General features: G+C 39.1%; 1 protein-coding gene across 1 annotated transcript; it reads right to left on the bottom strand.

The window, feature by feature from the left end:
- Positions 1-279: 279 nt before the first annotated feature.
- Positions 280-19,147, bottom strand: cpda (carboxypeptidase D, a). Its single transcript, XM_077541045.1, has 21 exons — positions 18,355-19,147; positions 17,858-18,105; positions 14,411-14,553; positions 13,956-14,125; positions 13,239-13,669; positions 12,950-13,141; positions 12,272-12,439; positions 12,041-12,150; positions 11,767-11,869; positions 10,894-11,036; positions 10,639-10,808; positions 10,269-10,574; positions 9,990-10,185; positions 9,726-9,861; positions 9,464-9,610; positions 8,591-8,689; positions 7,912-7,976; positions 6,995-7,126; positions 6,725-6,910; positions 3,043-3,145; positions 280-2,405 (listed from the first exon to the last, which is right to left on the bottom strand). Exons 1-21 carry the CDS (start codon positions 19,002-19,004, stop codon positions 2,179-2,181), a joined length of 4,125 nt encoding a protein of 1,374 aa, XP_077397171.1. The 5' UTR covers positions 19,005-19,147; the 3' UTR covers positions 280-2,178.
- Positions 19,148-20,223: the final 1,076 nt, after the last annotated feature.

Raw genomic sequence — 20,223 nt, 5'->3', positions numbered from 1 at the left:
AATAATTTTGGAACCAATTAGGCAACAATTGTATTTATATAGCACTTTTGAAAGTCTTGGATTAATTTATTTAGATACTTTCCCGCAGCACATAGCTACTAATCTTTCACGGCGCTACTGTATATGAGCGCTTGTGTATGATTTGCCATTTAAGTGACTCTGTCAGAGGTTTAACCATTAAACAAAACACAATTCTTTTTTTTGCAATACTACTACTACTACAAAAAAAAATCCCTAATACATAATGACACAACTTTGGGTATTTATAACTCAGGCAACTGCAACAATGATGAAATGTTCTTTAGTATCAAAAATGTCTTGACATTTGACAAACTGCAATAATAGTACAAGATATTTGTGAATCACTTCATCATCTCCAGAACTGAATCTGTTCTTAAAGACAAACAGTGAAGCAATGTGAGTTGTTTGTTCCATGAGGTTTTGAGCACATTAGCATTATAAATCAACTGCACTCACGGCTGGACTGGGCATCTGCATTACAGGTCAGATGCACGCAGGCTGGTATCTTTTGAGGCTGATGTCATGCTATTTAATACTTTTCTCCATTTTACCCCAAGACAACAGGAGCAGCCCATTAATCGATTTACAATATAGGCGGCAAACTGAACCATATCAACATCAGTGGCAGAGCTACGTGGTAGCCAGCAGTGGTTAGAAGTTATGCCGGGGCTGATTGTTTTTGTTTTGTTTTGTTTTTTTATTTATTTTGTGCCGGTCCAGCCCTGATTGCACCAATTCTCTCATTTACATGTGACATACATTCCAGTTTATATAAAATCTTCCAAACATTGCGTGACTCGACTTCCAAAACCATACATCAGTAAGAGCCCCCCCCCCCCAAAAAAAGAAAAAAAACACACACACAAACACCAAAACATCATTACAATTACTGAAAACAGCTGCATTTAAAACAGAAATTAGACTGGAAATTAAGGCAACATCATAAGAAACCAAAATTATAAGTGTGGAACAAGTATGGCATTTTCCACTTCACTTCAGGAGCAACCAGATGTGAGAACATTCTGGTTTGGTTGAGGGTGACCAATCAATGATGCCAAATGTTATGAAATTAGCTTTCTAGTTCCTTGATGCAACAATTCTCACATTTTAAGAAATAGCCATTTTGAGCATTTTATCACTGCTACAAAAAAGGTGAACGCTCTTGCAATGTTGCTTTAAACTGAGCAGGACAGAGACAAAAGGACAGATATGACCAAGCATGACAAATGGATGTAATTTAGATTATTTTTTGTTCAAAAGAAATTTGGACATCCTTGTTTAAAGCGAAGACAGTCTGAGATGAGACCGTAATTTTCAATTTTTATATAGTCGCATATTAAAAAGAACAGTACATTAAAAACTAAAATATACATTCAGTTGAGATTTAAGAGTCCCATGTTTCTTCATGTGATTTTTTTTTCCGCTCTCATCAGTGCAAAGGCTGGGACAATTCCTGACACTTCTACACATCTGAGACACTCCCTTTCTTCAGATTCTCTCCCTTGAGGAAAAACAAAATCATTAGCATATAGGAATAGTGCAACAAGAGACTAGAGGAAGCCTAATTTGTATCCCTCTTCCTACCACCTGAGAATAGGATGGATCAAAAGTCTTGCAGGCCCAAATGCTTTCTACTTCCTACGTTGCAACTCCAGAGAAGCCAAGGCACAGAATTGGAATGCGCCCTCTAGAGAATCAGGACACTTTTGTGCCAAAAATTGCTGCACCAAAAAAGAAACATTCTGAATCATCACCAAGCTTGCGAAGTATTTACATTGCATGATGAGGACAAGGAAAACTATACATGTTTGTTCTGAAGTTCATCTTTTTTTTTTTTTTTGGACAAGCCTTTAGTCAGATTGGTGAAGTTGCTCACTCATTCCACTAAGGCAGGACGGATGACTGGCACACAGGATCAAAGCTTTAGGTTGAGACTGAGCACAAAAGGACAACTGCAGAATTGTGTGACTGATGACGCAACAATCCGATTAATAATTGAGCAGGTGTTCAAAACACATCAGTGTAACAGGAAAGTGTCTCAGTCTTGGTGCATTCATAAAGAGGCAGATAAATGCCTTAAATAAAAAAAAAATCCACACTTTTGGTGTCCCGGGCATTATATTGCAGGAGGAAGCTAGACAGACATCGCAAAGTCTTTCAAATTTTGTTGGCATATAATGTCTCCTCATCACTTTCACTTTCATCCTGGAACTCGTGGGCAAGGAGAGACTTCTTGGAGCCCATTGACGTTAGCCGGATCTCGTCATCGTACTCATCCCGGTGCTGCCGCAAACGGTGGAAGCCATCTTTTTGCCGATTAGACTTGGCAGCGCATACGCACCAGATGATGCATGCAGTCACCACCAAGGCTGTCATGGAGGCAGCTGCAGAAAGAAGAGACGGAATCAGGTGGGCACAAATGTCAATTGTGAAACAACACAAATGTACTGCCTAATCTTTATTCTAAACTCCTTAAAACTTAGATGTTACTCTTAATTATGTCAATATGGGTCATGGGAGCAATTTATTCAGGCTGCTCACAACCTCTTGCTAAAACTGAGACAATGAGCCTGAGTTATGTGCCACGGAAGAGGCGGGACGTGATTTTGCACATCAGTTTATTTCCGGTCCGGGTTGCGAACGCGCAACCCAGGGGCACAAAGTCGGAAGCACAAGTATTTTTGACGCAGCCCACACCTCGCAAACCGAACCGGAAACAAACTGTTGTGCAAAAAAAACAGTCCCGCCTCTTCCGTGGCATATGCCCCATAAGACTCCTAGTTTGAACATAAGCAGATTTTGTTCTCTCTAAAATCAAAGATCTTCCATCCAAACAGTTAAGAGAAAAGCTGTTTTATCTTTATTTTTTTCTTAATTATCTTAATTTAAAAATCAGTGTTTCTTTCCCCCTGTAAAGCACTTTGGATTTACCTTCAGTGTGAATGGTGCTATACACTTTAAATGCTGAAGTCCATTTGGTCTACACTGGTAAACCCCAAATTAAATTTCATACGAGATTACCTGCAGTAGCCACAACAAATTCTCTTGGCAGACCAAAGATGCTGTGATCCATGTCAAACTCGATGATGATGGCGCTTGCTGCTTCATAGGAGGACACCACCACCTGAGTTGGGACAAAGCAGACATGTGGCAAAAATGACTTAAAACAGTAGTCCACATGATGACTCTGTAATCTTTTAAACTGTCAAAATAACACATCGCAAGTTTCTTTGTGCATTAAAGTTCTAATTGCTGGACTCTTTTTTTTGCAACATTAATAAAAGAAGGGGGTACAACAAACCAAGTTGTATAACATTTTCTCACTTCTTACTGCTCTTAAATGAAAAGCAGAGTGAGTGCTGGTTGAGCTGCTTTGAGACTGCACTGCCTCATTAGAGAGCCACCTATGCAGGTGTGACTACTCAGTATAAAATGGGCAACAGGTTGTCTTGTGGATTTCCAAAAGTTAAGGAGTTGCTCATCCCACCCCCCTAAAAAAAAATCATTATGTTATTCAGCCTTTTACTTCATCATTTGTATAAATACAAAGTTAATCATAGTGTTTATTTTGGACCTTCAGTGATTTAAAAAAAAATAAATGTGAAAATTACACTGAGCGGAGTGAGGGCCTCCCAAGTCAAGATTCAGTGACGATGTCTGAAAATACTCTCCAAGAGTTCTGTGTAAAACAGTAAGTGCAACTCTTGATCTTACATTATAATTTTTATGAAGCTTATTTATTGAAAGAGGTGTTGTTTTAACTATAGAGATGCTGCATATGAGATGAGTTCCTATGGCTTAAGGCGACTTATTAGATGTCCGAAGAAATATGGAGAAACGACAAAGGAAAGGAGTTACATGTTGGCACCAAGAACTGATTTGGACGTGTGGAATGAACAGAAAGAAGCAGATTGTGGGCAAAGACAGCTGGATGACCGGTACAAAAGGAATGCTGCGATTCTTCCAGACCTCCATGTGACCCCCACTGAAAAATTACAAAGCGACATTTGCTCCAGCAATGTTGCAATGTATGAGTCTGAACCAGAATCGGGACCTTTAATTATCCACGGCTTCACGGTAGCAGAGTACCAACATATGTATCATGTGGTGGTGGATCCCCTGCTGCTCAATCCTTGTGGGAAGCCAAGAGTGTACAGTTTGGAGCTTGGACGCACTATTAAGGAACATCTGTTTACAGAGCTGGCCTACCCGATGCTTCAAATTTTTGAATCACAAGAAGCGGTGAATGTGGTGGAGCGATTTTGTTTGCTTCGCACAACACCCAGAATAGACATCGACCGTAATGGAGGCATTCCATAATAAAAGCATGCAGTTTTTTTTGTTTTTGTTTTTTTTTAAATAATGCCAGAAATATTCCAAGACATTTTCCCTTGCATTGTCATGAATGAAAATATATTGCTGCGTGCTGATCACAATGCAACATTTAACTCATTTGCTCCCAAAAACGTCTAAATGCATTCTATTTTAAATGTTTTGTGTCCCAAAGACACATTTATGTTTATTATGCGAGAGGATTAGGGGTGTGCTCAAAAAATCGATACGACAATATATCATTGCGGGCCTCATTACAATACACGTATCGATACGCAGGCGTCAGAATCGATATTAACTTTAAATAGGCAGTTGACGTTTGCCTTTGCAGCTTGCATTGTAGCTAAAAAATAAAAACCAGCAGCACCTTTGAAGTTAATTGCCTTCAATTAATGCAAAAATAGCTCACCAGTGATTGGACACTGTGTCTTTCTAAGAAAAATGAAAGCAGAGGAAGAATATCAACATTTATTTACTTGTAAACTTAACATGGCACGTGTCTTCATGTATCAGTTTTCCTATATTTTGTTTAAAAACGAAATAAAATGTGCCACATTAAAAAAAAATGCTGTTTTTATTTCCCCAAATATTTCAAATAAGCACATTTTAGAGCTGTAATTTTAATACTTTGATATTTTTGCTCATATTGGCACATGCCTATTAATGAATGTTCCCGTGTGTCTGTGAACGCTGCAAATTTAGACCAGAAGAGCTGCTAACAAAAATATTTTTGTCAGTCAGCATAACAAACATATCCTTTAGGCATACATCCATCCATTCTCTTGACCGCTTATTCCTCACAAGGGTCGCGGGGGGTGCTGGCGCCTATCTCAGCTGGCTCTGGGTAGTAGGCAGGGGACACCCTGGACTGGTTGCCAGCCACTCGCAGGGCACACAGAGACAAACAACCATCCATACGCACAAGCACACCTAGGGACAATTCGGAGCGGCCAATTAACCTTAGGCATACATATGACTGTTCTTATAAAATGCAAGAAAATTAATGTAATATATCGGGATACGTATCGCCTTGAAGATCAAGTATTGGGACACATATGTATCGCGATACGTATCGTATCGCGGCCCCTGTATCGTGATACGTATCGTATCGTGAGGTTGGCGGCAATACCCAGCCCTAGAGAGGATACACAAGGCTTTGATGCAGCCTCTGAACCGCAGAGACCGATTGAAGCAATGGTAGTTATTACAAAAACGGCCAGCAGATGGCAGCAGAGCATACGAGATCAACCTGGACCATGTTGCAAACAAGCTGATTTCTCCATAGTTCTAAGCAGATTTGTGAATAATGATGAATCTTAGCTATATTCTAATGCTAACTGCTTCAAATCTTAAACAGATAGAAATAAGCTTTTTTTTTTCCTGAGGAAAGAAGAGACTCTAAACTTTCTTTTGATAGGTTCCATGTTTTTATAACAATGGAACACAATATTCTGTGGGCATTGCAAAATCAGTCAAAATCCAGTAAAATAGCCGGCAGTGAAGGGGGTTTCTTCAGTGAAAATGGCTGGGAGTGAATGAGTTAAAGCTGCTCTGTGTAACAATTTGCCCAAAAATATCTTTACACTCGCCTTTTTATTTGACAATTTATGACTCAAACCAATTGTAATGAGCAGAATAACAGCTTAGTCAAGTCAAGTCATATTTATTTATATAGCACTTTTAAACAGCCTTAGCTGTCACAAAGCGCTTTATATTCCCATTGGGAATTCTGGCCAATAGTTTTCAGACTGGATTTGGATTCGGATTTTTTTCCTTCTGTTTACGGATGTGATGTCATGCAATGCAGAGTACGTGGAGAAAGGGCTGTGCAGTGTCATTTTTCGGCCACATGTGGCAGTAGCAATTCAAAATTCTATTTCCTGCATTGAGCAGCTTTAAAAAAAAATTAACAAGCATGGTATGTGATTTTGTTTTTAATTTTGAAAAAAAAAAATGGAGAGGTTTGTTTGAAATGTTTATTTCGAATATATCAACATTATTTTACTACATAAATAAAATGACAATAATCAAGAAGAAAAGAAAATCAAAGAAAACATACAATAGTAAAGAAAACAATCGTGTATTCGAAAGGTCTTGGAATAGAAGGGGAAGCAGGAATTTATCGTAGTGTAGGCTTCATGAGCAAACTGCTTTTTGTAAGTGTTATTTACTACAATGGTTATACTAAGGTGCTCATTATATGAAGCCATATGCGCTACATTTATATTTAGTCAATCACTCAACCACTGGAAAAAAATCAAATAACTTTTTAATACCATTAGGACTATATACCAGGTATAAGAAAACGTCATACCTAACGAGCGTGTGCGTGCGTGTGTGTGTGTGTGTGTGTGTGTGTGTGTGTGTATACCTCTTGGCGTTGCTGCTGGTAGCCATCAGCAACAGCTTCGATGTTGTGGTTGCCAGGAGCCAGCAATGCACGAAAGTAACCACCCTCTGCAGTGAAGACTCTCACACCCCCATTCATGACGATGATGGCACCAACAATGGGCTTTCCACTTTTATCTCTCACCACTCCCCGCACTCCTTTATGGACCTACATGAAGAATATTGAAAAGATATACAATAAAGGTGTACAGAAAGGGCCTGGTTGGGAAAATAATTCAGGCAGGCAGCGTACCTCCACCAACATGCTCAGAAGAGGCTTCTTGTTTTCTGCCCAGAGTGTGGCGAGCTGATCAGCTGGAGGAAACACACAACAGCCAGTATACACGGTGATTTCTGGACAGTGACCAAAGTCCATGCTGAAGTCCTGGAAGACACACGAAGGCACATAGGATTGAATCTGAAGTTCTATATTATTCAAGCAAAAATGGCTTTTCTCAATTGTGTATCAATGAATAATACTAGAAACTTTCCATCCACTTAAATTATCTTTGCAGCTTGTCTTCAGTATGGTTTGATGTTTTATGTCTTCACATTGTCTTTGAGAGGGAATTTAAAACATTAGAAACCCGAAATAGATGAAAAATGTTTACATTCTTTGTTAGCTACTATGCCTGTCAGATTCAGCTTCTTTGCATCAGCCAGAGGCATCTGATGGATGATTGTAATGAGTCTGGGTGGCCAAGTGCTTTCAGTTGTGATTTATTGCATTTGACTGGCATTAAGCTATTAAGGCATTCAAACCCCAAAACGTATACATACGTTTTTTAAATACTTTGTCCTTCACTCCCAAAAATGTTTTTTTTTTTAAGTTTTTTAATGCAAACAGCCAGCAGGTGGAAGCATAGCATGAGGTCAGCCAGGGCCATGTTGCAACAAGCGCTTTTCCCCTGTGTTTTTAACAGGTTTGTGAATAATGATGAAACTTAGCTATATTCTAATGCTAATTGATGCAAAAACGGAAATATGCTTTTTTTTTATACTTCTGAAGGGGTTTACTTCAGTGAAAATGGCTGGGAGTGAATAAGTTAAAATGTTGCATTTAATCACAGTTGAGGGAAAACGTTTTAAATATATAACCTTTGTACATTTGCCCTTTTTTTTTTAAACCAAAACCAGACAGAAGCTACTTGAAGCAACAAGAACACCCACCTTCATACTGCCCATGTGACTTTGTCTCTCAGCTGCCCTCATAACTCCGTCTGGAATGTTGGTGGCTGAAAGGAGAAAAAAAATGCCATCAGATCTTACCCTACATTTCAGATTTTAGTAATACATTTCCACCATGTAGCACATTTTTACAAGTGTAGTTTTTTTGCAATAAAACAATACACTACTAGTGCAATATACATTTTGTAAGGGCCACTGGACAAAAGCTTTGTTTTTATTCTTATTTCAGGCAGCAACGTAAACAAATGGTTTGGAGGTCTGCCACTGCATGTTCTCCAGATGCTAGCGTGGGTTTTCTTTGGGTATCCCAGCTCCCTTCTACATTCCAAAAACATGCATGTTCATACAAAGACTAATTGGAGGCTAAATTGTCCATGTTCAGGCGTGAATGTGAGTGTGAATTGTTGGCAAGGTACCTGGGGGTACCTAGTTATAAGTCAGGTTGGATAGGATAAGTATAATAGAAAATGGATGGATAGAATTCTATGATTTCTGTAGTTGTATTGTGTGCACAGATATCAGAGCTTACTCAGGCACAAGAACACATGATTTGAAAGAAGTCCAATGTCGGCATTTAAAAAAAAATCTTTTTCCTATTAAATATGAGTGGAAAAAAACCCTACCATGACAAGCAGATAATTAAATGTAGAAAAAAGCATACCCTGGCCGTTATTTGAACATCCAGTGTTGCCAAGGTGCATCTTGGGATGGTTGTTGGCATAAACACTGGCCAAGTACTTCAGCGTGCCTTCATTTTCCACTGAAAAAAAGAAAAAAAAATGTAGAGATTAGTGATATCCAGTAACGATGAGCAGCAAACAGCTTTCAGGTGATATTTTTATCCAAGTTTTGGAGACTTGCAGTTATATAACGTTCTCTTTTTAGCTTGTCAAGTCAATCTAGGCCGTGAGGACACAGTGACCTAATTATATTATGTAACTAAAAAGTCTACAGACGTGCTCGTATCATCGGGGACACATCAATAGAAATCACTATTAATCTCATGCACTGTAGGTTTACTCTATAAGGGATGTATATGTGTGCTATAATAATGGCCTACTAAAATAAAATGTGCATGGGTTTAATAATTTTGAAAGCAATAAATGGAATAGTATTAAAACACTAACGGTTTATCATGACATCTAATGTACTGTTTTAGGCAATTGTATGAATCACACACACATACAACTACGTTCCAATTTAACTTATTGAACATAACATTAGCACACGTGTAATTAGTTCTAGTGCAAGAACTGGATTTTTGATATACCAACCTAATGCTTTGTTTGGAATCACAATATCTGTCAACTATTCATTCAAAAGAAGGTTAATTATTTGTAGTCGTGCTCTGAAACATGCAGAGAGGTGATTTAAAAACCTGATTTGAACCTTAGAATCTTTAAAGACATTTTGGACTTTGCTCTTGTACTGGATCACTTTGGCGGCTCTACCCAGTTAGTGTATATACGATAATAGAACAGGCAAGAGTTGATACCATATAAAAAGTGAAAGACTATGCAGGTTGTTGAGTTACCTGATTGGACAGGCTTGTCATAAGGGTAAGTAGCCACAAGAGATCCTCCATCAAGTGCCACTGACAGTGTGTAACCTTTATCTAATATCATGTCCATCATTGCTCTGGTTTCAGGCTGTGGTTCCACCAAACGCTGGGATGCATTGCCTATGGAGCATTATATACAAAAGACAATACATATGAGTTTAATGTTTACTCATGACAGATGTGTTTGTTCAAAAAACCCCAAAACAAAACAAAACAAAAAAATATTGCAACTGACCAAAGAAGTCTGCGTCCAGATCTTTGCCATGAGTATTGCTGAAGCCTTGGGTGGAGGTGCACTGTTTCTCCACCGCTTGTTCTCTTCCATCCGGGTTGATCGTCGGCACAATAACAATTGTTGACTCATTGATGAGCTAAGAGAGGAAAACAGATTATCAAAGGGACTGATTATTTTGATGTCACAAAGGACATTTTGACAAAGAGGTGAGTTTGGCAGTAAAGATAGGAATGCCAAGACAAGTACAATACCAATCAAACTCACCCTTGTAATGACGGAGTTTTTGCCATAATTGATGCATAACAAGGCAGCAAATTCAAGAAGCAGCTCTGTTCCCACAGGGGCATTACCATGGATCCCTGCTACAAAGCGGACCTTGGGCTCAGAGGGCTCAGACTCTCCCGGGTTGTTTGAGATTTCCAGAGCCCAAATAGTTCTAAACTCAACACTATGGCCCAAACTAAATAGAAATGAAGAATATTTTGAGAATGTATTGCAGCAATAAGTGGTCCAAGGTGGCTATAACACAGGAAGGCGCCTTACCTCTGCAAGGATGTAATTTTGGGGAAGTTGAGGTTTAGTCCTCGAAGGAACGCAGACATCTCCTTGTATCCTCTGTACCTGTTGAAGCTGTTGTCTGTGTCTGTACTCTTGACCAGCTGTTCTAAACCTTGGCCCAGAGAGAGGTCTTTGATTAAGCTCTCAAACTCCTCCTCAGATGGGTTATGGGTTGGCAGGGGTCCAGAAGGTGACAGGCCATTTGGTTGGGAGTGAAGCCGTGTCAATCGGAAATCAACCACTTCCGCTCCATTCTTGGACACGGTGGCATATGTCGTCACAGACTGATATCTTAAAAAAACAAAGACGATCTTTTAAGTGCCTGTGCAGGAATTGTACTATGTTGAAATCTTACCCATGGGCAGATGCAGTGATGGAGTAAGTCCCAGGGACGAGCAGTCTCCAGTAGTCACCAGTGTAAGCTGTGGTGATGTTGTGGTCAATGCCCTGTACCTGAATGGTGGCATTAGGTACCCCCATACTGTCCCTTATGTCAGAGACTGTACCTTTTATTCCATGGTGAACCTTGGGGTTCACACACACACATGTACAAATGGTAAATACAAAACAGTGATAAAGAGGAAAATGATTTAACAAATGTGTTTGTTACCTGATGGATAAACTGAAGCAAAGATCGGCGATTCTGATCCCAATAGTTAGGCAGATCCTTGGCCATTGGGTACTTCACACAACCCAACTCAATAGTCACCTCAAAACAGTTGGTGTTTAGGTAATTCCAGTCCTGCATGCCCCCTGGAATTTTACCATATTGGGAAGTCGACCCAAAAAAGATTTCTTGACAATAATATGTTCTATGCAGTACCACTAGTCTAAATACAATATTCTGGTTAATATTGCATTAGTGGAATATGAGTTAAGCAGCAAAATCTCACAGTTTCTAGCAATATCAGATGGCGGCCATTTTGCCACTTGCTGTCGTGTGAAAATGATATCAAAGTTGCTCAGGTCTCAGGTAACAACCAATCACAGGACAGCTTAAGAAAACAGGTGAGCTGTGATTGGTCGTTGCCTGAGTAACTGTGATGTCATCTTCAGTCAACAGCAAGTGGCTGGCATAAAAATGGCTGGATTTTGCTACGTAACTCATATTCCACAAATGTAATATTAATCAGAATGTCATGCCGAGACTAGTGAGGTCACATATAACATACTATTGTTGAGAAACATTTAAGGTTGACTTTCTCTTTAATGCACACTCGGCGACAATACTGCATATCTACTGAGATTTTTCCGACACAACTTAAGATAATGAAAATCCTCTGCCTAAACCAAAACTCAGTCTTTATCAGGATTCACCTAACAAAATATTACGTTGTCAAATTGTACAACACTGTCTTGATATGTGGCAGACTTTTTGATAAAGCTCCTGTATTGGAAATCATTACACCATTTGTGTTTGTGAGCATTTTCTTGGCTTTCACACATTTATCTTTCACTATTTTGCGTGTGTCTATCAACCCACCAGCAACATTGTACCAGCTGGCGCCATTGGTGATGCCGTCTGCAAAGTATTCCGCAGGGTACATATTCACACAAGGGTGCCCGCTGTGCATCAAAGGGTTTTCCTGCAAGTGCATGAGAACACACACAAGAAAAAAAAAAAAAAAAAAAAAAGACACAGAGTGTCGTTTTGTCTCATAAAATTATTTCAAATCTCTTCCATCCTATTTTGATTTCTGTTAGAAGATGAAACCACACAAGGAAACACCACCTGCATGAAGCAGCAATTTAGTTACCTGTGAGTAGGTCCGAGCCAACTGCTGAAAAATCTCGTCATCAGGTGACTTGCTGTACAGTGTTTTGCCCTCTTGATCGTCATCAAAGGGGTAGTTGACCACCAAAGAACCTACTTACACACAAAGACAACAGTAAAGATATCAAAACATAGACCAATACAGTACATATACAAAAAAGTACAAAACAGCAAGTTTAGTAATTAGTAGTAAATTGTTACAAGCAGCCCGTGCCTCCATGGAGATTGGCTGACAGGACAAAGGGGATGCTTTTAAGCCAATTCATCATAGCGATGGTCTCTGGCTGCCTGGGACTTTTGATGGTCAGAAACTGGTCTGGGAAGTTGCGATTCAGGTCAAAATTGTTGCTGTTGTTGCGCCCTCTGTATCCTCTCCTATCACCTGTATGGAGACAAACTCATTCATGTGGTGATTTTTAGCCTAGGGCTATGCAATTAATCAAAATTCTATTCCAATTTCAATTGGTACACTCCACAATTACAAAATCAGCATAATCGTAAAAAAAAAAAAAAGATTAATACTAATTTTGAGTTGATTATATTTATACATTTGCACCTTTTTAAAAATTTTAAATAACTATTAAAATATTTTCAAAAGGGAAAACAAGGAAAGACCCTATAATTGTGCATTTGTTTTTGATGAATAACCTATGTTCTCAAAAATTAAAAATAATTCTTATACAACAAGGTAAATTGTTCTTAACTCTCTAGAGCACTTTATAGCTGCCATGACCTTTTACACAATCACCATAGCATGATGATCAAATTACAGTCCGGTATTGTTGCACCTTAACTCAAGTAACTAAAGACAGGCATGGAAATGTGAGTTCAAATGTTGCCTTGCATCATATCCTAAAGTGTGTTGCAATGCAAACTGTTTATTTTCTCTTACCTTCATTGGCCACCTCATAACCATCAGGGTTCATCGAAGGCATAATGTGAATACGAGTGTTGTTGACCAGCTCGGTGACTTCCTGGTCAGTGCCATAGTTACGGCATAGGTACTCAATGAGGTTGAGCAATAGCTCCCGGCCAACCACTTCATTGCCATGCATGTTGCCCACATATTTAAATTCAGGCTCACCTGGTAGGCAATAAGAGAGAACAGCATAATTAACATTCCTTTTAGACAATGGCTTTGTTTGTTATGAGGCACAATCGTGGGCGTTTAATTAATATACCATGTTCATGAACTGTGGGTTTGTCTGAGATGACCATCACATAGAGCTCCCTGCTTTCCACCGAGCGGCCAATCGAGTAAAGATGAGCAATAGACGGGAACTCGCTGCTGTACTTGCGTAAGAACAGCTCCATATCAGCATAGTTGTGGTGGCGAAATTCCTGGGGTTGAACAGGTAGTGGCTCAGGTGGCGATGGAGTGGCTGTTCTTTTATTTCCTACTGAAGTTACCAGCGGGGACTGGGTGGTGTTAGGGGTATTATTGGTATTTGAGGTGGAGGTGTGAATATCAGTGGTTGATGACGTGGAAGGTGTGGTCAGAGTGACGTTGACTGCAAGATTTAACTCGATGGCAACTGGTTCTAAGACAAAGTTAAGTTCTGTGGCATTTCCATCCAAGACCTGTACATTGTTGACTGTCACTGATGTGTACCTGTATAATGATAAAGTATTTTAGTTCCACCTTAAAACACCTTTATTTACTAAAATATATGTATAACATTTTATGGAAAAATGCACTTGTTAAGTTTTAAATGGAATTTATTATCTGAAATTTTCGTGATTGTACTTGCATAAGCTCAGCATCTCACATCTAAAAAAAAATTCATCAACATGTTGACTAAAATATTTTTTTTTTCTTTTGAAAGAGGAATTACAATCATTACAGGTATATTCCAAGAAAGCATTTTATAACATTCTCTTCACAGGGTCTTACTCACCCTGTGGCCACAGCAGTGATGTTGTAGACTCCTGGGAGCAGAAGTCTGTAGTAGTCGCCATATCTTCCAGTGGTCAGGTTGTGGCCGATGCCTGCCACCACTATGCTGGCATTGGTGAGGGCTGAACCACTGACATGATCTTTTACATAGCCACGGACACCAATATGGACCTAGGATAGACCATCTCATTAAAATAAAGTAAACACACTTCAAGATATCATATTCATTTAAGTAAACACAGTCTGAATGCAAATGAGGGTTTTTCATGGAGTGTTAGTTAATATTGTTCATACCTGAAATATTTTTACAAAGGTAGGTCATCATGAAAATTGCGTAGCATTTGCTTGGAAATAAATGTAAGCATTAATTTAAAATAATGTTTTATGAATTGTTTCTATATATGCCTCCAATCTAGTGTATTACAGACTTGATATATTGTAGTAATTGTTGTCTACCTGTTCCATGTAGGCCAGGAGCGACTCTTTGTTCAGCTCCCATTCTTTACGGAGCTCAGTAGCATGCGGGTACTTGCAGCAGCTCAGCTCCATGGTGATTTCCAGACAGTTTCCATGTATGTAGTTGTAGTCTTGCATCCCTCCTGCAAAATCCAAAATGAAACTTATTCAGACATTAAAGACAGTGAGATTACAACAGATACTCTTGTTTTCATGCAATATCATGACATGCTTGACAGCTTGCTGGATCGCACAAGAACACTAAAAATGGCACCTCGTAAAAACTAGCTAGCAGTGGTCTTTCAATGCAAACAATAGCACATGACTTCCAAAAGCCAACAATGTCAACATGAGGAATAAAGGCCCCAAAAGTGCCTTTTTAGCTGGCAACTGTGACACAGGTGCTGCCAAATATGGTAGGTCACCTGAGGCATTCAGGCAGGTATAAAATATAGGCCACAAACATGAAAGACACAGCTCTTCAGAGTGAATTCCAACTTGAACAACAGTCATGTTTCAAATCTTTTAAGTGGTCCAATTTTTACGCTTTAAGGCCTCCGAGCTTATTTTGACAGTGAATCGTGCAAGAGGATGTGTCAGAGCAATGTGCCAGACGTTTGACTTCCAGTGGTGGGAGCAAAGACGGCAGGGTGCCAATGTAAACCAAACCAAACCCCAAAAGCTCTCCTGCTAACGATAAGCAAAGAATGTTAAACCAACAATGAGTGGCAACAATTCACCAGACTGACAAACGACATTACCTGAAGCCTCATCCGTCAGGCTCAATGGTTTAAACTGAATGGCAGTTGTAAACAGACTACACAAGGTAAACATGGCCCTGTATGCTGACTGAGTATGGTGACCTAAGCTCAAATGGCTATCTATGTGTACCGGATCTACAGTCACACCCTGGACTATGCAGGAACAACAGGTGATAATGATGCTCAAGTTTGTGTAGCTGAACTGTCATGTGAAGCCAGGCTCAAGTGTTGACATTGAGCGGGACTGTTGCATAAATTAAATTAAATTGAAGACAATGAGCAGAAAGGGAGAATTAGAAACATTGAAATCAACATTGAAATCAATCAGTAAGTATGAAATAAGAGCATTTTAGAGTTGTTGTTACCAGTAATTGATTTGAAATGATGTACAATGAAATTAATTTTGTCAAATTTATGAAACAAAGGATTCAGTCACACCCTGGACTAAACCACATTTGACAATGTAGCCAACATGTGTATCAGTGAACTCTTAACCTAATAAAATGTATTGATCATTATTCTGCGTGTTTTAGATGTCTTCTCTTCCAACACTCGTGAGAATCTTTATCAGACTTCTCCGGATCTTGATGATGAGCTGATCATTAGAATCGCTTGTCCGAGGGTATGTAAACTTACTTACAACATGGCATGATTGTCAACAATTGTTATGTGTGGCTTGCTTAACATAACATAACATAACATAACATAACATAACATAAGTCTTCTCAACAAAACAAAACTAATGTAACAAAACAAAAGTAACGGGAGCGGCCCCGATACTAGGAATGCAACAATATCCAAACATCACGATACAATATTATCACAATGTGAAGGTCACGATACAATAATTATCATATTATGGGGAGCTTGGCAATACAAAAATAGGTCACAATATTGTATTAAAAAAACACACACACACACACACACACAATATTGTGCTTTTGTATACTACAGCAATGCATATAAACAACTTACAATCTCGAATAACACTTTATATTGAGGCACTTGCTAATGCAAGCACACACTGAGTTCCTCCACATATTGACTCGGTTCACAAGCATATTAATTTCCCCTTCATCTGACCATTAGCATGGATTTTAAAGATAGAAGGGCAAAAACATGCCTTGTGAAAATTAAATAGCACTAAAATACTAACCACCAGAGGGTGCTAGAACTGCACAAATAGAAATGAATCTGACTTTTTTTTTTTTTTAACAGATGTGCTGCTCTTAATATCTTGACATGATGACGACGATATATTGTGGCAGTTTTAATAATATTGCCGTTATAAGTTACATGCCTCCCCGATACTGCATTAACACAGTGGTAACGACATCGGCAAGTACTAACAAGTAACATGCGATACCATTATTTCCAACGCTTATATAGGACTTTGGATGCAGGATCTTGTGTCTTGCTTGTGCATGGCATTCACTGATGTGTGACATGTGCACTGCATGCTGAGCCAAGATATCCTATTGGTCCTTGAATGCTCTGAACCAATGGCAGGGCAGCTTTTTCATCTTAAAAAAACAAAAACAAACAAACAAACAAAAAAACTAGGTATTGGTATGGTATCGGTCGATACTGCAAAACTGGGTATCAGAATCGGTATCGGGGGCAAAAAAAATGGTATCGGAACACTAGTGGAAAGCTCACATTTATTTTCAAGCTGATGCCAACTAGAGCTGATTTTTTTTTTTTTTTTTTTTTTTACACAATTAAAAAAAAAAAATGAAAAAAATTGTTAGCACGTACAGAGTGAGCAGCATACTGTGAACTCAAGTGGACTCGGCGCCAGCATATTTAAAAACTAGTCACTTTATACATTCAGACAAGGGAAAAGAACCTGGAGGAGTACAGCTATTATTCAGACTAAAAACAGTTTCAGAAAATCAATCTTAACAAACAAACTAATGGTAAATGTTGGTTAAATTGCGTTTGCTGCCTATAGCTTTTACACCATCACAGGTTTTATTAAAGCTGAATCATATGACATTGTACATTCACATACACAACATAACATTGCCATCAGTCAAACGGCTTTGAAAGAGAGCATATGGGCTTCAGTGTTCTGCTCAGATTACCGAGCCAGACATAAGCAACATGTTTTTGAAGTGCGATATGAGGCCCGAGACAATGTTGTCATGGCGATAGCTTTTGAAACGATGTGCTTGGACAAACATGCCTGGTTGTCCTTTGACCATTCTGTGGTAAAACATTCCTGTTTCGTAGACATCACTGTTTCAAGTATGTTAATAGTAACATAACATTTAAAAAAATTAATAAATTAAATAAAAACTGCCCTACAATTGGCTGGCAACCAGTTCAGGGCGTCCCCCGCCTACTGCCCATAGCCAGCTGAGATAGGCTCCAGCACCCCCGCAACCCTTGTGAGGAAGAAGTGGTCAAGAAAATGGATGGATGGATGGATGGATAAATTAAATAAAAACTGATATACAAACAACACTATAATTCAGCTTTGTATGATCAGGATTTCTTAGTCACCGATTAGGAAGTATTAATAAACCAATAACAGATCACCGATCCAATCACAAGCTAGAACAAAATGCCTACTTCCATCCATCTAATTTCCAAACTGCTTTATAATTTATTACCGGATATAGTTACAGAATGACACTAAATGTTTACAAATTAATGAATGATTATTTTTTGTGCCTCTTACCTTCTACATCATACCACTGTGCCCCATTGGTGATACCGTCTTTAAAGGTCTCATCTTGGGTATCAGGACAATTAGGTCGTCCAGTCTTCATCACTGGATGGTTCTTGGAATATACCAAGGCTAAGTACCGAAAAAGGCTATCATCCGCTGACTGGCTGTAATGGCCTTGCTGCTCATGGGTGGCTGAGTCATCAAAAGGGTAGCTGGCAACCACAGTGCCACCGTGCAGGTTACCAGACAGAACAAACCTAAAGAGAAAAGGGCATGTTGTTACTAACTTACTACAGTTAGCTTCACGATGGGCCTACATTCAAAACTCCCAAGTTAAATGCCCGAAGGCCGTACTATTTAGAATTTGAAGAGACCATGTGCCTCTCAAATCTCACAACTGTTGAACTTACAACCTGAAAACACAATACCAAATATCAAAAAATGAGCAAAAGATCTGTGCAGGCAAAGTAGTGACTTTTCTGTGTGTGATTATGTGTCACACTCACTGTTTGTCCTGCATCCATTTGATGACAGCCGTGACCTCGGGAATGCTCTCTGGTTTTTCAGTCCATTGAGCAAACTGGTCAGGGAAGCTCCGGTTAAGGTCCTTGTCATTGGCATTGTTCCGTCCCGCTCTGTGGCCGGCACACTCCCCCTCTTTGGACGCCTCAAAGCCGTCGGGGTTCATACTGGGCAAGATATAGATATCCGTGGTGTTCACCAGTTTAGTTATCCGCGGTTCCTCCTCGTATTTAGTCAGCAAGTACTCCACAAGGTAGACGAGAACCTGCCTGGACACGGTCTCGTCGCCGTGCATGTTGCCAACATATTTGAACCTGGGTTTTCCCGGTGACTCTAAATGGGGGTCCTTGGTGATCCGCATCACCCAAAGCTCCCTGCCCCGCACGGACTGACCTATGCTCGACAGGTTTGCTATGTAAGGGTATTTCTGAGCGTAGGAGCGCAAACGCCCGGTTAGTTCAACGTAATTGTAATATTTGTCGTAGTTTTCTACCGTTTCGCCAGTCGAGGCGCTTCGTGTCCGGTGTAGGCTCGCGTCAGAGCCGCCGAGATGAAAAGCAATACAGAAAAAAGAGAAGAAAAGTGACATCCGCAGTTTTTCAGCCGTAGACTCTGACTTCCTTCTGTGCGTCATGTTGATATTTCTACCTTCGCGCCAGTCGGAAATTCACTATGAAGAAAAACACAAAACAAAACTGTTATGTTCGGCCTGCCTACTGTGGCCGTGTTTTCTTGACCAGCTTCTCCAGGTTCACTAGTCTGCTAGCACCAACTTCCGGTCGGGGCGGGGTTTCATGTAAGGAAGCATTTTTTTAAGGTGGACCGAAACATGAGCGAGAAATGGTTATTTTATGGCTTTTATGACGTCATGGGGGTTTACATACCAGAGATGCATTATGTCATGTCCTGTATGTTCTGATTGTCGCACTAAAAGTTTAAATAAATAAATAAATAAATAAATAAATAAAAAGTCATATCCTGATTTTGTCATTTTTGTATACATTTCAATTAGTTTAAAAATGTCAGTAATAATTCACATATGTGTGTATGTTCAAGAATTTGGCCGAAAATATTTTCTTTACATTAGGAGGATATATTGTATATAACGTGTACTGTCTTGACTTTTTATTCGCAGCTAGACTGCACCTCTCAAAATATCCTCAAAATACTACGATTTTCCAAAATCTGCCCAAATAACATACAGAACTACTGTAGGCTACTGTATCAGACGTGTGAATACAAATCATGACAAGAAAAACTTGCAATATTTTTAAGGTTTTTTTTCCATTCGACCATTTTTTTTATACAGCTTAAGCGATTGGATTGACAGGCGAGCTCAAGGTTGGCTGATTTTCTTTGGCCAATTTTCATTAAATTTGTATAGATTATTACTATTTTCTTTTATTATTAGTAGTAGTATTATTATTGTTATTATTATTATTATTATTATGTGTTTGCCTTTGTACATTGTACAGTACTGCATGCAAAAGCCTCTGAGATTGCATCGATTTGCTATCGAACACCTATTATTTCTTTATAATGAAGTGTGTTTTCTGATATTTCTATAATGTGTTCATTTTTAACCAGACGGAGAACAAATTGAATAGGTGAACCCAGGTCACATACCAGTCATTATTCCTTTAAGTGTAAGATGTAGCTCACTAAAAAAAAACACTGATGCAATCACTGGAGAGAACTTTACATACATGAACAGTTGTCATCTTAAGAAAAAAAATATACTGGATTTGATTTTTATTGTCGGAGAGGTATTAATGAGATGTTTCTCACTGTGGTTGTAGCAAGTGGTGCTGAACTGCACTAAATCTTTGTGAGAGCTGTTTCTAAAAAGGTTA

Source organism: Festucalex cinctus, chromosome 13 (assembly GCF_051991245.1).
Source record: "Festucalex cinctus isolate MCC-2025b chromosome 13, RoL_Fcin_1.0, whole genome shotgun sequence".
Lineage (NCBI taxonomy): Eukaryota > Metazoa > Chordata > Actinopteri > Syngnathiformes > Syngnathidae > Festucalex > Festucalex cinctus.
This window is presented reverse-complemented; position numbering and strand designations above follow the sequence as displayed.

Coding starts and splice junctions, on each gene's coding strand:
- cpda (XM_077541045.1), bottom strand. CDS start 19,004: ATGACGCACAGAAGGAAGTCAGAGTCTACGGCTGAAAAACTGCGGATG. Junction 18,106..18,354: donor AAATGGATGCAGGACAAACA/GTGAGTGTGACA, acceptor TTTTCTCTTTAG/GTTTGTTCTGTCTGGTAACC. Junction 11,037..11,766: donor CAGCTGGTACAATGTTGCTG/GTGGGTTGATAG, acceptor GTAAAATTCCAG/GGGGCATGCAGGACTGGAAT.